Source organism: Hemitrygon akajei, chromosome 17 (assembly GCF_048418815.1).
Source record: "Hemitrygon akajei chromosome 17, sHemAka1.3, whole genome shotgun sequence".
NCBI classification, from domain to species: domain Eukaryota; kingdom Metazoa; phylum Chordata; class Chondrichthyes; order Myliobatiformes; family Dasyatidae; genus Hemitrygon; species Hemitrygon akajei.
The window spans coordinates 59,038,807-59,057,559 of record NC_133140.1 but is presented as its reverse complement, the minus strand read 5'-3'; the positions used below and the strand labels follow the sequence as shown (position 1 = coordinate 59,057,559).

The 18,753-nt window shown below is 43.6% G+C and overlaps 1 protein-coding gene and 1 pseudogene across 1 annotated transcript in view; both read right to left on the bottom strand.

The window, feature by feature from the left end:
- Window positions 1–8,572: 8,572 nt before the first annotated feature.
- Window positions 8,573–9,729, bottom strand: LOC140740487 (general transcription factor II-I repeat domain-containing protein 2B-like; annotated as a pseudogene).
- Window positions 9,730–12,115: 2,386 nt separating this feature from the next.
- Window positions 12,116–18,753, bottom strand: part of LOC140740742 (B-cadherin-like) — a 54,450-nt gene continuing 47,812 nt past the window's right edge. The window contains exons 14-16 of the mRNA XM_073070230.1: window positions 18,392–18,522; window positions 16,868–17,008; window positions 12,116–13,966 (exon numbers count right to left, since the gene is read on the bottom strand). Of these exons, the coding sequence (XP_072926331.1) occupies window positions 13,757–13,966; window positions 16,868–17,008; window positions 18,392–18,522 (482 nt within the window). The 3' untranslated portion in view covers window positions 12,116–13,756. The remainder of the gene's footprint in view (window positions 13,967–16,867; window positions 17,009–18,391; window positions 18,523–18,753) is intronic.

Sequence of the window (18,753 nt, the reverse complement as noted above, 5' to 3'; positions counted from 1 at the left end):
GAGTAGTGTGGGTAGTGTGAGTAGCGTGGGTAGTGTGTGTAGTGTGAGTAGCGTGGGTAGTGTGAGTAGTGTGGGTAGTGTGAGTAGTGTGGGTAGTGTGTGTAGTGTGAGTAGTGTGAGTAGCGTGGGTAGTGTGTGTAGTGTGAGTAGCGTGGGTAGTGTGAGTAGTGTGGGTAGTGTGAGTAGTGTGGGTAGTGTGGGTAGTGTGAGTAGTGTGGGTAGTGTGAGTAGCGTGGGTAGTGTGTGTAGTGTGAGTAGCGTGGGTAGTGTGAGTAGTGTGAGTAGTGTGAGTAGTGTGGTTAGTGTGGGTAGTGTGAGTAGTGTGAGTAGTGTGGGTAGTGTGAGTAGTGTGAGTAGTGTGGGTAGTGTGGTTAGTGTGAGTAGTGTGAGTAGTGTGAGTAGCGTGGGTAGTGTGAGTAGTGTGGGTAGTGTGAGTAGTGTGGTTAGTGTGGGTAGTGTGAGTAGTGTGAGTAGTGTGTGTAGTGTGAGTAGTGTGGGTAGTGTGAGTAGCGTGGGTAGTGTGAGTAGTGTGAGTAGTGTGAGTAGTGTGGGTAGTGTGTGTAGTGTGAGTAGCGTGGGTAGTGTGAGTAGTGTGAGTAGTGTGAGTAGCGTGGGTAGTGTGAGTAGTGTGAGTAGTGTGAGTAGTGTGGGTAGTGTGAGTAGTGTGAGTAGTGTGAGTAGTGTGAGTAGTGTGGGTAGTGTGTGTAGTGTGAGTAGTGTGAGTAGTGTGAGTAGTGTGGGTAGTGTGAGTAGCGTGGGTAGTGTGAGTAGTGTGAGTAGTGTGAGTAGTGTGGGTAGTGTGAGTAGTGTGAGTAGTGTGAGTAGCGTGTGTAGTGTGAGTAGTGTGAGTAGTGTGAGTAGTGTGGGTAGTGTGTGTAGTGTGAGTAGCGTGTGTAGTGTGAGTAGTGTGAGTAGTGTGAGTAGTGTGGTTAGTGTGAGTAGTGTGAGTAGTGTGAGTAGTGTGGGTAGTGTGAGTAGCGTGGGTAGTGTGAGTAGTTTGGGCAGTGTGAGTAGTGTGGGTAGTGTGGGTAGTGTGAGTAGTGTGGGTAGTGTGAGTAGCGTGGTTAGTGTGAGTAGTGTGGGCAGTGTGAGTAGTGTGGGTAGTGTGGGTAGTGTGGGTAGTGTGTGTAGTGTGAGTAGTGTGAGTAGTGTGGGTAGTGTGGGTAGTGTGAGTAGTGTGTGTAGTGTGAGTAGTGTGAGTAGTGTGGGTAGTGTGGTTAGTGTGAGTAGTGTGAGTAGTGTGAGTAGCGTGGGTAGTGTGAGTAGTGTGGGTAGTGTGAGTAGTGTGAGTAGTGTGGGTAGTGTGTGTAGTGTGAGTAGTGTGGGTAGTGTGGGTAGTGTGAGTAGTGTGTGTAGTGTGAGTAGTGTGAGTAGTGTGGTTAGTGTGGGTAGTGTGAGTAGTGTGAGTAGTGTGTGTAGTGTGAGTAGTGTGGGTAGTGTGAGTAGCATGGGTAGTGTGAGTAGTGTGAGTAGTGTGAGTAGTGTGAGTAGCGTGGGTAGTGTGAGTAGTGTGAGTAGTGTGAGTAGCGTGGGTAGTGTGGGTAGTGTGAGTAGTGTGGGTAGTGTGAGTAGCGTGGGTAGTGTGTGTAGTGTGAGTAGCGTGGGTAGTGTGAGTAGTGTGGGTAGTGTGAGTAGTGTGGGTAGTGTGTGTAGTGTGAGTAGTGTGAGTAGCGTGGGTAGTGTGAGTAGTGTGGGTAGTGTGAGTAGTGTGAGTAGTGTGGGTAGTGTGGTTAGTGTGAGTAGTGTGAGTAGTGTGAGTAGCGTGGGTAGTGTGAGTAGTGTGGGTAGTGTGAGTAGTGTGGTTAGTGTGGGTAGTGTGAGTAGTGTGAGTAGTGTGTGTAGTGTGAGTAGTGTGGGTAGTGTGAGTAGCGTGGGTAGTGTGAGTAGTGTGAGTAGTGTGAGTAGTGTGGGTAGTGTGTGTAGTGTGAGTAGCGTGGGTAGTGTGAGTAGTGTGAGTAGTGTGAGTAGCGTGGGTAGTGTGAGTAGTGTGAGTAGTGTGAGTAGTGTGGGTAGTGTGAGTAGCGTGGGTAGTGTGAGTAGTGTGAGTAGTGTGAGTAGTGTGGGTAGTGTGTGTAGTGTGAGTAGTGTGAGTAGTGTGAGTAGTGTGGGTAGTGTGTGTAGTGTGAGTAGTGTGAGTAGTGTGGGTGGTGTGTGTAGTGTGAGCAGTGTGAGTAGTGTGAGTAGCGTGGGTAGTGTGAGTAGCGTGAGTAGTGTGGGTAGTGTGAGTAGTGTGAGTAGTGTGAGTAGTGTGGGTAGTGAGTGTAGTGTGAGTAGTGTGAGTAGTGTGAGTAGTGTGGGTAGTGTGTGTAGTGTGAGTAGCGTGGGTAGTGTGAGTAGTGTGAGTAGTGTGAGTAGCGTGGGTAGTGTGAGTAGTGTGAGTAGTGTGAGTAGTGTGGGTAGTGTGAGTAGCGTGGGTAGTGTGAGTAGTGTGAGTAGTGTGAGTAGTGTGGGTAGTGTGTGTAGTGTGAGTAGTGTGAGTAGTGTGAGTAGTGTGGGTAGTGTGTGTAGTGTGAGTAGTGTGAGTAGTGTGGGTGGTGTGTGTAGTGTGGGCAGTGTGAGTAGTGTGAGTAGCGTGGGTAGTGTGAGTAGCGTGAGTAGTGTGGGTAGTGTGAGTAGTGTGAGTAGTGTGAGTAGTGTGGGTAGTGAGTGTAGTGTGAGTAGTGTGAGTAGTGTGAGTAGTGTGAGTAGCGTGGTTAGTGTGAGTAGTGTGGGCAGTGTGAGTAGTGTGGGTAGTGTGGGTAGTGTGAGTAGTGTGGGTAGTGTGAGTAGTGTGTGTAGTGTGAGTAGCGTGGGTAGTGTGTGTAGTGTGAGTAGCGTGGGTAGTGTGAGTAGTGTGGGTAGTGTGAGTAGTGTGGGTAGTGTGTGTAGTGTGAGTAGTGTGAGTAGCGTGGGTAGTGTGAGTAGTGTGGGTAGTGTGAGTAGTGTGAGTAGTGTGGGTAGTGTGGTTAGTGTGAGTAGTGTGAGTAGTGTGAGAAGCGTGGGTAGTGTGAGTAGTGTGGGTAGTGTGAGTAGTGTGGTTAGTGTGGGTAGTGTGAGTAGTGTGAGTAGTGTGTGTAGTGTGAGTAGTGTGGGTAGTGTGAGTAGCGTGGGTAGTGTGAGTAGTGTGAGTAGTGTGAGTAGTGTGGGTAGTGTGTGTAGTGTGAGTAGCGTGGGTAGTGTGAGTAGTGTGAGTAGTGTGAGTAGCGTGGGTAGTGTGAGTAGTGTGAGTAGTGTGAGTAGTGTGGGTAGTGTGAGTAGCGTGGGTAGTGTGAGTAGTGTGAGTAGTGTGAGTAGTGTGAGTAGTGTGGGTAGTGTGTGTAGTGTGAGTAGTGTGAGTAGTGTGAGTAGTGTGGGTAGTGTGTGTAGTGTGAGTAGTGTGAGTAGTGTGGGTAGTGTGTGTAGTGTGGGCAGTGTGAGTAGTGTGAGTAGCGTGGGTAGTGTGAGTAGTGTGAGTAGTGTGGGTAGTGTGGGTAGTGTGAGTAGTGTGAGTAGTGTGGGTAGTGTGAGTAGTGTGAGTAGTGTGAGTAGTGTGGGTAGTGTGGGTAGTGTGAGTTGTGTGAGTAGTGTGAGTAGTGTGGGTAGTGTGAGTAGTGTGGGTAGTGTGGGTAGTGTGGGTAGTGTGAGTAGTGTGAGTAGTGTGAGTAGTGTGGGTAGTGTGAGTAGTGTGGGTAGTGTGTGTAGTGTGAGTAGTGTGAGTAGTGTGGGTAGTGTGGGTAGTGTGAGTAGTGTGAGTAGTGTGAGTAGTGTGGGTAGTGTGAGTAGTGTGAGTAGTGTGGGCAGTGTGAGTAGTGTGAGTAGTGTGAGTAGTGTGAGTAGTGTGGGTAGTGTGGGTAGTGTGGTTAATGTGGGTAGTGTGTGTAGTGTGGGCAGTGTGAGTAGTGTGGGTAGTGTGGGTAGTGTGAGTAGTGTGTGTAGTGTGAGTAGTGTGGGTAGTGTGAATAGTGTGGGCAGTGTGAGTAGTGTGGGTAGTGTGAGTAGTGTGAGTAGTGTGAGTAGTGTGGGTAGTGTGAGTAGTGTGAGTAGTGTGGGCAGTGTGAGTAGTGTGGGTAGTGTGAGTAGTGTGAGTAGTGTGAGTAGTGTGGGTAGTGTGGGTAGTGTGGGTAGTGTGAGTAGTGTGGGTAGTGTGAGTAGTGTGGTTAATGTGGGTAGTGTGTGTAGTGTGGGCAGTGTGAGTAGTGTGGGTAGTGTGGGTAGTGTGAGTAGTGTGAGTAGCGTGGGTAGTGTGAGTAGTGTGGGCAGTGTGAGTAGTGTGGGTAGTGTGTGTAGTGTGAGTAGTGTGAGTAGCGTGGGTAGTGTGAGTAGTGTGTGTAGTGTGAGTAGTGTGGGCAGTGTGAGTAGTGTGAGTAGCGTGGGTAGTGTGAGTAGTGTGGGCAGTGTGTGTAGTGTGAGTAGTGTGAGTAGTGTGAGTAGCGTGGGTAGTGTGAGTAGTGTGAGTAGTGTGAGTAGTGTGGGTAGTGTGAGTAGTGTGAGTAGCGTGGGTAGTGTGAGTAGTGTGGGCAGTGTGTGTAGTGTGAGTAGTGTGAGTAGTGTGAGTAGTGTGAGTAGCGTGGGTAGTGTGAGTAGTGTGAGTAGTGTGGGTAGTGTGAGTAGTGTGGGCAGTGTGAGTAGTGTGGGTAGTGTGTGTAGTGTGGGTAGTGTGAGTAGTGTGAGTGGTGTGGGTAGCGTGAGTAGTGTGGGCAGTGTGAGTAGTGTGAGTAATGTGGTTAGTGTGGGTAGTGTGAGTAGTGTGTGTAGTGTGAGTAGTGTGGGTAGTGTGAGTAGTGTGGTTAATGTGAGTAGTGTGGGAAGTGTGGTAAGTGTGGGAAGTGTGGGAAGTGTGGTTAGGGTGGGTAGTGTGTGTAGTGTGAGTAGCGTGGGCAGCGTGAGTAGTGTGGGTAGTGTGGGTAGTGTGGGTAGCAGGGGTAGTTTGGTGGTTGGGTAGTTTGCCAGTTGTGTAGTTGGGTAGGTAGGTAGGTACCTTTAAGTATGACTGCAAGGATGAGCCAAGGAATGAGATGCTAGTGAGGTTAACATCAGTGGTGAGAACGTTACTGGGGGGCATTCTGAGAGATTGGTTGTAATTGCATTTTGAAAGGTAAGGACAGAATATGGATAATTGTGTCTTGAGTTTTTTTTTAAAAGAGATGAGAAGAAAGACAGAGGGTAAGGCAGGATACATTGTCTACATGGTCATTGTCAAGTTCCTGCAAGGAAGACTAATTTGGGAAGTTAAATCACAAGGGATGCAGGATGAGCTGGCCAATCAGATACAAGATTGTCCTGGTAGAAGGAGTGTGAGGGTGGTCATGAAGGGTTGTCTTTCAGATTGGAGGACTGGGACTAATGGGTGCTACAGGGATCTGGGTTCACAGTTGATTGTCATTTATATTTATGACTTGGATCACAATATAGGTGGTGTAGTTATTAAGTATGCAGACAGCACCAAGGTTGGTGGTGTGGTCTTAAGCTGGCAGTGAAGCAAGTATTCTAAGATTGTAATAAAATCCTGATCAACTGTGGAAATGGGTCAGGGAATGAACTTGCACAGCAAATAGTACGACCCTGGACAGAGAGCTAGGGGTACTTGTAGACACATCTCTGAAAGTAGCAGCACAGATAGATAGGGTTGCTTAGAGGCAACATAAACAAAATGCCGGAGGAACTCAGCAGGTCAGGCAGCATCTGTGGAAAAGAATAAACAGTCGATGTTTCGGGCCAGGACTGGAAAAAAAGATGGGAAATCAGAGTAAGAAGGCAGGGAGAGGGGAGGAAAACGCACAAGGTGGTAGGTGATGTGTGAAACCGGGGGGTGGGGGTAGCGAAGTAAAGAACTTGGAATAGAATTGGAATAGATTGGTGAAAGAGATAGAGCTGGAGAAGGGGAGATCTGATAGGAGAGGGTAGAAGACCATGGAAGAAATAGAAGGAGGAGCACCACCAGAGGGAGGAGATGGAGGTGGGGTGAGAGAGGGAATTGTGAACAGGGAATGGTGATGGAGGGAAGGCATTAATATAAATTTGAAAAATCAATATTCGTGCCATCAGGTTGGAGGCTACCTTCAGAGCCTCCTCTACTACCACAATGAAGCCACACTCTGGTTGGAAGGAGCAACACCTTATATTCCATCTGGGTAGCCTCCAACCTAATGAGAGAAGGGAGAAGGGAAAATGTCTGGGGTGGGTGAGATTTTCGAGTATGCTGACTGCTTTACTGAGGCAGGGAAAAGTGTCAACAGACTCCATAGAGGGGAGGCTGGTTCCTGTGCTGATCTGTGTCCAAACTCCCTGCAGTTTCTTGCAGACACGTGCAGAGCAGTTGTCATACCAAGCCATTATGCATCCAGGCAGAATGCTTTCCATGATGCATTGTAAGAGTCAATGGGGACATGCTGAATTTCTTCAGCCTCCTGAGGAAGTAGAGGCATTAGTGAGCTTTCTTGACCGTGACATCAATATCACTGGACCAGGACAGGTGATTGATCATATTCACACCTAATAGGAACCTGAAACCCCGAACCACAACACTGTTGATGTAGAGAGGAGAATGTGTACAGCCCCCTTCATGAAGACAATGGCCAGCTCTTGTTTTGCTGTCATTCTGATAAAGGTTGCCATAATACAATGTCATTAAACATTCTATCTCTTTTCTGCACTCTGACAATTTGTTATTTGAGATGCAGCCCATTTCTATGGTTTAATTTACAAATTTGTAGATGGAGTTAGAGTTGTTGTGTGATCACTTGAGTGGAGTTTGATGTTCTCCTGAGGAGTTGTCTACTGGTGGGTCCTCAGGTGGCTGTAGAAGCTGATCTGGGATCCACACCTTCTGGGACAGTGCGGACATGAGTAAGTGGTGGCTCTGGTCAGAGGTTGGGTCATTCGGATTTTCAATCCCTCTTCTCACTGTGGAGGTTGTTCTAATGTAGCCCAGCTCCCTCTTGAATGGATTTCCTCCCGATGTATCTATTGAGTGCAGAGTCTTCCCAATTTTTAAGATGTAATATTGAATTTCTTCAGGCTGATTTTGATGTTATATTTGAAACGTTTCCTTTGCTCACGACAACAGGGAGTAAAGGATCTGTTTGAGGAAATGTGAGTTAGACATCCAGATGGCATGAGTTATTCGTGAGAGTTGGTGTTGCTTTATCGTGGTGGAGATGCTGTTCATGTCGGCCTCCTCCAGTGAGCTGGTGTTACTGTGTCTGTCCTTTCAGCTGATCCTCAACATCGGTCACAAGGATCCTTGGTGGGATTGTTCCAGGGCTTCCAGGTACCTACTGTAGGCAGTCTATGATTCAGCTCCACACAGTCACGTAGGAAAGACAACTGCTCCTTAGACCAAGCACCACACACAAAATGCTGGAAGAATTCAGCAGGGCAGGCAGCATCTTTGGAAAAGAGTAAACAGTCGACATTTCGGGCAGATATTGTCCATTTTTATGGAAAGCCTGTTGTCCATTCGATGCATGATTGGGATTTCATGCGGCAGGTCTTGGCAGGTGAAGGGTGGCAGCAACAAAGATGGTAAATAGAGAGGGTGCAGTGATACAGTCTGTGACTCCTGCCTCCACAGTGAAGGGTTCTGATTCAGTGCGCTGTTACTGAGTATTGTGGCTGACATACCGTCATGCAGTAGCTTCAATATTCCTAAGTACTTGTCAGGGCAGCCCTGCCTTTATAGTACAGTATACGCCAGGGAGCTCGGCAGTCTACTGTATCAAATGTCTCTGTTAATTCTATGAAAGCCAAGTACAAGAATTGCCTTTGTCTGCAACATTTCTTCCTGTAATTGCTGTGCTCTGTAGATAATATCCTTTGCCAAGTTTAGAGTAGTATCTGGCCTTGCAGTCATGAGCGTACAGGGAGTAGAGTAGGGGCTGAGGATGCAACCTTGTGAAGCATCAGTATTTAGAATAATCGTGGAGAATGTGTTGCTGATTGCAGACTGTTGGTCAGAAAGTCCAGGGTCCAGTTGCAGAGAGAGGTATTAACTCCCAGGGTTCAGTGTTTGGTGATGAGTTTGCTTATAATAATAGCACTGAATAGAACTCAGTTCTGATATAGTCCATTGTTGTAGAGTTTAAACAGGGGTGTCAAACTCACTTTAGGTCACGGGCCGGATTGGGCAAAACGCGACTTCTTGCAGACCGGATCAGTTGTGCACGCGCGCGCGCTCCCGCGGCTTTCGTTGCCTTCGTGTTTTCGGCCTGCTCTTATGTGTGTCAGTCTCCGCTGTAACTACAAAGTGTTGCTCCTTACCAATTTCGTTTCTTAAGAAGAAGATTGCCTAGTAAGCATTATTTTTATAATGGGTATTAACTTACAGTCGTAGGCTACAAGAAAGTTGTGATGAGAGAGAGAAAAAGACGATGCTATTTTGGTTTAAGATTGTTTTGGGAGCCACACCCTTTCCATTAATAAACCATTTGAAATCGAACATTAGCACACACCGATGTAGACCTAACGAAACAAATTGTAAATGTCGGCTACACAACTGCACCTAATTTTTATTAGCCTGCTTCCAGCAATCAAACTTAGACAATGAACACAGTCAGCCTCTAATTTTTATTGGAGATCACATTCACAATAATAGAATAGACAGAAAATGAATGAATCACAATATTATGACACTCAATATTTCATTTTGCCTACATGTCGCAGTGCATCGAACAGAGTCATTCATTTTACACCTGCTGCTTCCAGACACCTGACATCTCTTGGCTTTAACCAGCCTGTCAACATCGGGGACCAGTTTCCGGGCAGTTGTGATTTTCACAACGTCACTTAGATGTCTGTGTGTCAGCTGCGAGTGCAGCTTGAATTTGTTAACGTTCATTATGGAGAACGCCTGCTCACAGAGGTATGTTGTCCCGAACATGCAAGGGATCTTTGAGGCAAAGTCTGTCATCTTGGGGTACATCGGTCCCAGGCATTGATAGAATGAGTCCAGACCCACGGTCTCAAATTTATACTTCAAATCCGAGTTACACTGAATTTCAATTGGTTCCATTTGGAGTTCCTCCGGCACATCTGATGCTGCGTTGACGGCAAACGGCGAGCAAAATAGTGAGAATTCCTTCTCGAGCCGAGTGAAGGCTTGGAAACGATTCTGAAACTCACTTTTCAGCCGTGATATTTTATCCTTGTACCTGTCCATGTTGTCATTATTCCCACGAGCGACACCCACGGACAGCAAAGAGGGGAAATGAGCTGAGTTGCTCTGGGATAGTTGCGTCTCCCACCGGCCTAATTTAACTTGAAAGGCCCGAATGGGGTCGTAGTATTCCGTAACAGGTTTGTTGCGGCCTTGCATGTTAACATTAAGCACATTTAAGTGCTCTGTTGTATCCACCAAAAATGCAAGATCATGCAGCCAGTCTGGGCCATCCAACTCTGCCACTGGCTTCCCTTCTCGTTCATGAATAGTCCAATTTCTGCATGTAAATGAAAAAAATGTTTGAGCGCAACCCCTCTGCTCAACCAGCGGAACTCAGTGTGGTAGGGTCGGCCGTGCCCAATATTACTTTTGGACAAAAGAGTGTCAAATTGCCGATGGTTGAGTCTCTTGGCTCTAATAAAATTAACCGTTTTGATTACTACATCCATGACATTGTCCATTTTCAGGCTCCTGCTACATAACGCCTCTTGATGTATAATACAATGAAACTTCCAGATTTCCTGCTCTGGATTCTCGGCCTGAACTTTCTCTCTGAGTTTCACAACACCACCTGACTTTTTCCCGACCGTGGACGGTGCGCCATCTGTTGCCATGCTGACTCCAGTCAACCCCCAGTCTGTCCAAGGCCTCAACGAGGCTGGAGAAAACGCCGTTCGCCGTTGTGGTGTTTGTCTTGGGCACCATCTCCACAAACCCCTCGGTGACGGTCAAAAATGCATCAACACCACGAATAAATATTCCCAATCGAGCTACATCAGTCACGTCGGTGCTCTCATCAATTGCAACAGAGAAGGCAGTAAATGACTTCACTTAGTCTTTTAGTTGACTGTTCAAATCTCCTGCAAGGTCCCCGATTCTCTCTGCCATAGAATCTCTTGGCAAGCTGATATTGCCAAAAGCCTGTCTCTTCTCAGGGCACACCAGCTCAGCCACCATCAGCATGTATGCTTTGATGAATTCCCCCTCTGAGTATGGCTTCGACGCAGCAGCTATTTTGTTGGCAATAATATATAGCTGGCCTTGACGGCTCCATCAAGAGTCTTTCGACTTTTGTTGAACACTGCTGTTTTTTCACAGCTGCTTCAAGCTCGTTTACCTTTTGCATTCTGAGTCGTCCGGCGTACTTGTCATATTTTATTCTGTGTGACGTCTCAGTGTCGTTTGATATTGTACTCTTTTGCCACAGCCACGTGTTGCGAGCATATCAGGCACACAGGTTTGCCGTTGACCTCACAGAAGAAAAAAAGATCTTTCCAATTATTGTTGAATATCTGACCTTCGATGTCAACTTTTCTTTTCTTGGAAAGCATTTTGAACCACAGCAGCAAACAGTCTCAGCCGTGCTACAGGTGTTACTGACCCGTGTACTCTGTGTGTTTATACCGTGTCTGTCGACGTGACTGGGGCAGTAGTGGTCTTCAGTGCCGGGTGGTCGGTGCTTATGCACAGCGGGTGGTTAACTGCCGCCTATTGTACGACTGTCGTACAGATATATAATAAATGCTCGTGAACATACTTTTTCCCCCCAAATTATCCCGCGGGCCAGTAGTTTGACACCCGTGCTTTAATAGGTTTCACCTCTATCCATTAAAGTGACCATCATGAATATTAAGTTAACTGTTACATTCTCATACTAATCAATATGTACTCTTTGGAAAGTTCTGAGCCATTTTCTAATCAGTAAAGTTTGCAGCTGCAAACTTGATACAGTAAATATGTATATTAGCTCTTCAAGATCTTTATCTGACTGAGGCCAATCAACAAAATGTCTGACTTTTGGCAAAGTACTCACAATATCAGAATATTAAGTGTGAAACTCTTCTGAAAGTTAACTGCTCTGTAACTTCATGTCATATCAGTGATGTTGTTGAATGTCAATTCATTGCAAGTTACTGTAGAGCCTTATGTCCTCATCTAGGTAGTTTAATAATCTAGCCCATCCATCTTTTTAAATGATTCTGTTATTTTATAACAATTTTCTTTTTTTTTGTATGTGCTTGTTTGTCTCCAGTCCTGTTAGCCTAATTGCTGGCAGGAATCTTGTGACATACACAAGAAACAGCCCATTGTTAACTTCTTTGTTCAACAACACCTTGTAATCATCACATAACTGTACTGTCTTATCTGCTTTACAAAAAATTGTTGTCATTCACTCCAATGTCTTTCCTAGAGAGCACTTCTTCTAATTTATCAAATGTTTCCTTCACCTGTTTCTTCAATGTGAAGGGAGCAATTCTAAGGTGAATATCTCTTTCCAGTCTTGCTTAAATAATATTGGTTGGTTAGTGTATTAAACCAGAACCATGGTAGATTTATTACTGGAACATTGTGATCACTAAATATTATCTATTCTGGATCTGGATTTTACCTAGATATGTTTTAAAGTTTACCATACTCAGTGTTGGTGATATTTGGATAAGCTTGCTTAGAGATGAATCTGTGTTGTAATTGAACAAATTCTTGCTATATTTGTCTTTGTTAGGAAATATCTGTCTTGATGTTGTGCTGTTTTCCACAACTACTGCTGGTAGAAATGCTGTAGATGCCCAGTTCCCCATTAGACCCATGGGAGCGAATGAAGGAACTGATGTCCCACCCTAGCAAAGGCCTTCCTAAAGTCCTTCTAGATAATATCAATCAACCTGCTATCAGGAGAAGAATTATCCATTCCTTGAGACACTATTTTCCTACTTGCTAAGCCGTGTTGACCATCCTTAATTGTTCCTTGCAGCTCTCAATAACACTTGCAACTAAAGAGAATGTACATATTTGCCTGAGATTCTACACATTCTTCCATTGCTTCTCACAATGTCCTTGGTCAGGTCAGCTCGATGCTGACATAAACACAGAAGGGGAAAATATCCATGACAATTAAGACAAGGAGGATATTCAAAAGGCAATTCATTTTCTTCATATCTTATATCAAAACACACAGTTTTAAAAGCACATTATTAAATACCACAATCAGACTGTCCAGGATCAGGGACAAACATTATTGCCAAAAACATTTATTAAAGCACATACATTTGAACAGTGAAAGCTCAATTAAATTTCAACAGCCAAATATGAAACTAATATAAAAAAATCAGAATTAGATAATTTACAGGCAACTTTAAATGCATAAAAATAGGCACTGCATTGGTTATCAAATTTTAAAAATGGAAACGTAGACTGCCATTACTGACACAACCCCATCACCAGGAAAGTGCAACTAGCCTTCATTCAGTATAATTTAACTGTCAGCATTTCAAATGAAATCAAACATTTTCTGTTCAACTAAAGACAAGTTAGCAATTATAAAATGTTGCAGTAGGGAAAAGCCTTTTGTAACTTAAGACAGTGCTAAACTATGATATTAAGCTCTTTCATGAATATTGTCAACCAGACAGCACATTTCACACGCAGTGACAACTGCAGGTACATGAGCCCAAATCCAGATTACCCAGACATGTGAGTGGAAGAGAAATGGAGAAATGAAAGGAGCACAGAAAGTGTCAAATGTTTGTATTTCTGTTATGATGCAAGTCTATTTATTTTCCTTACCAATTCTTTGCATGTATTGAACAATTCAGGTGTGAATTCCTGGCATTTTGGGATGTGTGGGATGGAATGAGAAGGGTCGTGAAAGATGATATACATATTGTGATTGACAACATCATGAATTAATTTCTAGTTTTAGAAAACTTTGTCCACAGACCGTTATCCAATTCTACTGATTTTCTTTTTACCTCCACCATTATATTACAGTGGAACAAAGATGTAAGTGGATTTAGAAATCCCCACTTTAGGTTCTCTGACAAAGTCATTTTCAGTGACAAATTCAGAACATGCTACAAAAAAACCATAACCACTGCAATGATTTACAATCAATATAAATTTATACAACAGTTAATTTCATGAGATGTAAGGATCCTGTTATGTATTTAAAATATATCTGCCAATCATAAAACCAAGTTTCAAGCATATAGCAAATAACAAAAATATTTTTATTTGCTCAGTCAGTAGTACATAAACAGGGAGATAATCCTATTTTTTAAATTGGATTTTCCATAAGAGCTCCCAAATAAGTATTTCCTGAGAATTCGTACATTGTCAATGTAAAGCAATTTTTGGCTAGTAGCTGTGAGAATTTTGATTACTTTAATGCCTTTAAAAGCATTACATATTAAACTCTGCATATGGAATTTTCAATTATTCAAAAGCAATACTACCTTATAAAACATTGCATACTTAAACCTTAACTTCACTAACATTCCCAATTTTACTCAAGGGCTACAGGCAATGGTTACTTGAGTAGTAGAATATTGCAACAAGAGCCTAGTAAGAAAAAATATAAAACTAAATAAACTTTGGCTCAATTAAACTTTGGAAAATTGAAAAGGCAAGTCATGGATAAATGAAAATAAAGCTCTGAGCAATGATTTATTGCAATTAGCTCAGGAAAACCTTGTTTTTCATCCAAACGATTTAGTAACTTCAAGTTCAAATGCCGGATCAACTGGAATGTAATTTCAATTCAACTTGTCACCAATACTGCCATACACTCAGTTTGTCACTCACATTTTCAATCATTAGGTGGTTAAAAACACAAGTCTCTAAAATCTGTTTATTGTCAACTCCTCAATCCTCGCCATCGCCGTACATTTCAGCAAGTTTCCGGAAGCGTGGGCCCCAGTCGTTCAAGTGGTTGTAGTCCTGGTCTGCATCAGAGTGGTTGGATGAATTCACTGAACTTAAAGATTCTGCCTCTGAACCACCACCTTCATAATCAAACACCAAGAGGGAGTCATAGGGGGGAGCAGTGGGATCATTGTCGGCAGTCTTCAGGTTCTGTGGTGATAAAACAAAGGAAAAATAAGTATAACTCTGCTAACTTGTGATGTTGATCATGACAGCAACAGCGCCAGTAGCAGGGCTGCCAATTATTCTGTAATAAGATGATAGCTGCAAATTAATTTAATTCAATTAGAGTTACATGGAGTTGGGACCCAGAGCACCAGGACAGATAGTGGAGTGGTTGTGGGAAAAGATGTTAAGCCTGCATACAAAGACGAGGATCAAAATAGTTGGGTATGGTGGGAATAATGTTCAGAGTTGTGTCTATTTCTATGTAGGTTTAGTCAGAAAGATGGATGAGCTTAGAGCATGGATCAACACGTGGAATAATGACATTGCAGCCATAAGTGAGTCTTGGTTGTAGGAGGGGCAGGACTGCCAGTTCAGTGTTCTGGGGTTCTGTTGTTTTAGATGTGATAGAGCAGGAGGGATGGCATTACTTGCCAGGGAAAATGTCGTGGCAGTACTGAGATAGAACAGACTGGAGAACTCATCTACTCAGGATACCCGAGTGGAACTAAGGGACAACAAAAAGATGATCAGATTAATGGGATTATATTACTGACCACCCAACAGTCAGCAGGATTTAGAGAGGCAAATTTGAAGAAAAGTCACAGACAGTTGCAAGAAATATAAGTTTGTGATAGTAGGTAATTTTAACTTCCCACATATTGTCTGGGGCTCCTATATTGTAAAAGGGCTGGATAGGGTAGAGTTTGTTAAATCTGTTGGGGAAAATTTCCTTAATTAATGTTCAGAGATTCCAAGTAGATAGCTCGTTGTTCTGTTGCTTAACAAGGTCTCTATGAATAAGTCAGAAAATTATGGGCTGGTGAGACAGACTTATACATCAGGTCCCTTAGAATATCTTATAGTAATTTACAAATCCAATGACCAGGTACGATATTGGAAAATATTCTAAGGGACCGGACTTGGATAGAGAAGAACTGATTAGGGATAATCAACATGGCTTTGTGCATGGTACTGTCGGTCATATCTAACCAATATTGTAGTTTTTAAAGGAAGTATCCAGGAAAGTTGAAGAAGGAAAGACACTAATGTTGACCACATGAACCTTAGCAAGCCTGCTGATAAGGTCTCCATGGGAGGTTTGTCAAGAAGGTTTGCTCATTTAGCATTCAGGATGAGGTAGTAAATTGGATTAGACTCTGGCTTTGTGGGAGAAGCCAGAGAATAGTAGTAGATGGTTGCTTCTCTGGAGACTAGTGGTGTACTGCAGGGGTCAGCGCAGTGACGTTATTGTTTGTCTCTATATCAATGGTTTGAATGGTAATATGGTAAACTGGATCAGCAAATTTTTAGATGACACAAAGATTGGGGCGTGATGGACAATGAAGAAGTCTATTAAAGTTTGCAGTGGGATCTGGACCAATTGGAAAATTGGGTTGAGAAACGGCAGATGGGATTTTGTGCTGACAAGTGAGATGTTGCATTTTGGGAGGACAAACCAGGGTAGGACATACACAGTGAATGCTAGGGATCTGAGGAGTGCAGTAGAACAGAAGGATTTGAGAATACAGTCCATGAAAATGGCATCACAGGTAGACCAGATCATATATAGCTTTTTGCACATTGTCCTTCATATTGAGCACAGTAGTTGGGATGTTATGTTGATGTTGTGTGACATGTTGGTGAGGCATAATTCAAGTATTGTGGAATATGCACTCTCTCCATCTTACTGATATCTTTCCTATAGTTCTGGTCATCTGGTGTACCCAGAAGAAAGATATCAATAAGATTGAAAGAGTGCAGAGCAAATTTACAAAGATTTTACTGGGACTTTAGGGCCTGAATTATAGGGAAAAGTTGAATGACTCAGGGGTTTATTCCCGAGATAGTAGGGGAATGAGTGGAGATTTGATAGAGTTTTACTAAATTATAAGGGATACAGCTAGGGTAAATGTAAGCAGGGTTTTTTCACTGAGTTGGGTGAGGCTAGAACAAGAAGTCATGGGTAAAGAGTGAAATATTTAAGAGGAATGTGAGAGGGGAAACTTTTTCACTCAGAGGATGGAACGAGATGCCAGTGGAAATGATATATGTGGGCCTGATTTCAACATTTAAGAGAAATCAGGATAGTTTCGCTGATGAGACAGGTATGGAGGGCTATGGTCAGGATGCAGGTCAGAAGAATAATTCACAGAATAATAGTTTAGCACCTACTAGATGGGCTGAAGGGCCTGTTTCTGTGAAGTAGTGTTCTATGACCCTATAACAATTTCAATAATCTGAACTTTTCAGTTTCCTGAATATATTGGGATATATCAATAATACAAACCAAACTGTGAATTTGGCTAATCGCTGACTTTTGCTGCTTAATATTCCCAAAGACCTCCAGAGTGACGAGTTCAGGTCACTTGTCTGAGCGCTAGTGGTACCATGTGACCCAGTACTACCTGCTGCATGATCGGGTGGTCAGCGACTAAATCAGCTGCCCCACAGGCTTGCCTGGTGAGGAGGGTGGCTAGACACCCTGCAGGTCAAAAAAGACCTGTCAAAGGGTGGGTGAACTCTCTCGTAGGGTCAACAGCCATCTAGCAAACACGAGCCGTGAAGCGCGGAAAGGGCATCCCTCACATCGAAGCTTGGTCTGGCCATTCGCTGCAACAGAACATCCCCCAGCAGTCTTGGACCCCACCATGCCACTGGATCTGGGAGGGGATGTCAAGAGGGTGGGTCTGGACCTGTTCAACCCCCTACTCACCTAAAATCCACTCATGCACACACTGTTCCTTTCTGAGGAGTGGGGTATCCTCAAACCCCGCTAACTGACTGAAAGGAACCATCATCATCCTATGGGATGGACAGCCAGAGAGACAGAGAGAGAGAGACTCCCCAAGACCAAGGCTATTTCAGTAATGGTTGCTATCCTACCTCATCGATAAAGTTGCCGATCTCATCTGGGTTTGCAGGGCGTGGTCGATATTGTGGTGCTAAGAGTACAGGAGCCACATCATTACGTACAATTTCAGGTCTGGCATCCAGGCCCCGGTGCAGTTGACTGAGATCATAATCCTGTAAAATAAGAGTTACATCACAATATTGAGTGGAGGTGTTTCGGTACACTGATTTAATACAGGTTTCATTTCTCAATCTGCCAACTGCCCAGATGAATCAGTGAGACTCAAGCAATTGCTAGTAGACATCTTAGCAGGATGAAATATGCCTCCTGTTTCGTTATAGATGAACATACAGTATATACTGATTGCTCAGGGAGAACTGATGTGGGCCACAATTGGCCGGCCAGGTTGGGACTGAGAAGCGCCATCATGGCATCACGTCCAGCACTTGCAAAAATGGCTTAAAGCAAAATGTTGTTTGGTACCAGCAATAGCAGCTGGAAGCAAACACTTGTCACATGTATAGACACCATGCAGCTTTCAAATCCTCTGTACGACTTGGATTCCACTGCAGCTGGGTGGGGAGGCCAGGAGATGGCAGTGGAATCTAATCATGAACAGTTATTCAGAATGGGATCTGGCTGGTTTTCAGATTGCCTCGAAGTCCACGACAGTCATTAACTAGTTGTGAAGGAATATAACCCGCTGTCTTTCCACGCCTTGGTCACATTTCTGATGTACTCATAACAAGTTTGGATTTAAGATTCTATATCATACAGATTTTACTCATTCTATGTACCATTGATATCAAATGATATCTGTGGACAAATTTTCTTCACACTTCAAAATACATTCCCATGCACAAATATTAATTTCAAAAATATGTATCTACATGTGGTATGTAATGCAAGGAATGTTTTCCAATTCATTTCTCAGGAGCCCAAATTTTTGCAGCAAAAATGGACGTGGAAGTCGATAACGCAACAGATCCGAGTAAATGAATAGTAATTGGAGGAGAAAAATAGAGTTAAGGGAAACTTAAAACAACAAATGGACAATACTAGGAGCACTCAATGTATCAAGCAGAATCAGTAGGGAGGGAAAGTCAATGTTTGGTTCAGGGACTCTACATCAGAAATGGGAAAGTGAGGAAATGAGTATGTTTCTCAACCTATGAAGTGTTTTGGTAATTTAAACATTTTCTTAATCTTCCATCAATTCTTTCATGACTCATGATTTATGGTCTTCTACTGAATTAACATATGGATGATTAATTTAGATAGTAAGGCATTTAGTAATTCCCCATATTACCATCTCCCATGGCAGAGCTCAAGCTGAACATTTCTACTTGGAGGACCGGTCAAGCTGGTAATGGCAGACAGAGGTCTGGCTCTAACTGGCATAATAGCAGTAGGCTCAAACACCACTTTAGAACTCATGTTCAGCATGCTTTCCTGTGTAAAATACGGATCCCACATAAGTAACAAGCAGCTTCTTGTGAATTCTACTGAAATGATCCTCAAAAAATCAAGTTTTAAACTGTGCCACCAGCACTGACCTGGTCTTCTTCACCACCACCCTCTTCATCATAATGGTAAACATTATCCCGAATGTCCTCTTCAGGCAATAATGGCTCCTTTTTGACACTTCGCCTCTTTCTTATGAAAAGTAGGAGCAGGAGGACCAAAACTGGAAGAAAATACAATTATTAAAAAAAGATACAGTACAACATTTTCCAAATCTGCAATTGGAAATGCAACTACTTTTTACAGACTTTTGTAGATATCAATGTACAACATTATACAAAGTATATGGATGCATCTCACAGCAAAATGGCCAGGCAGGAATGGAAAACTTGAAAAGGAGATCTGCAAACGAACCAAGAAGCTTACTATGGTGGAGGGTGCAGTGTTCAGTGGC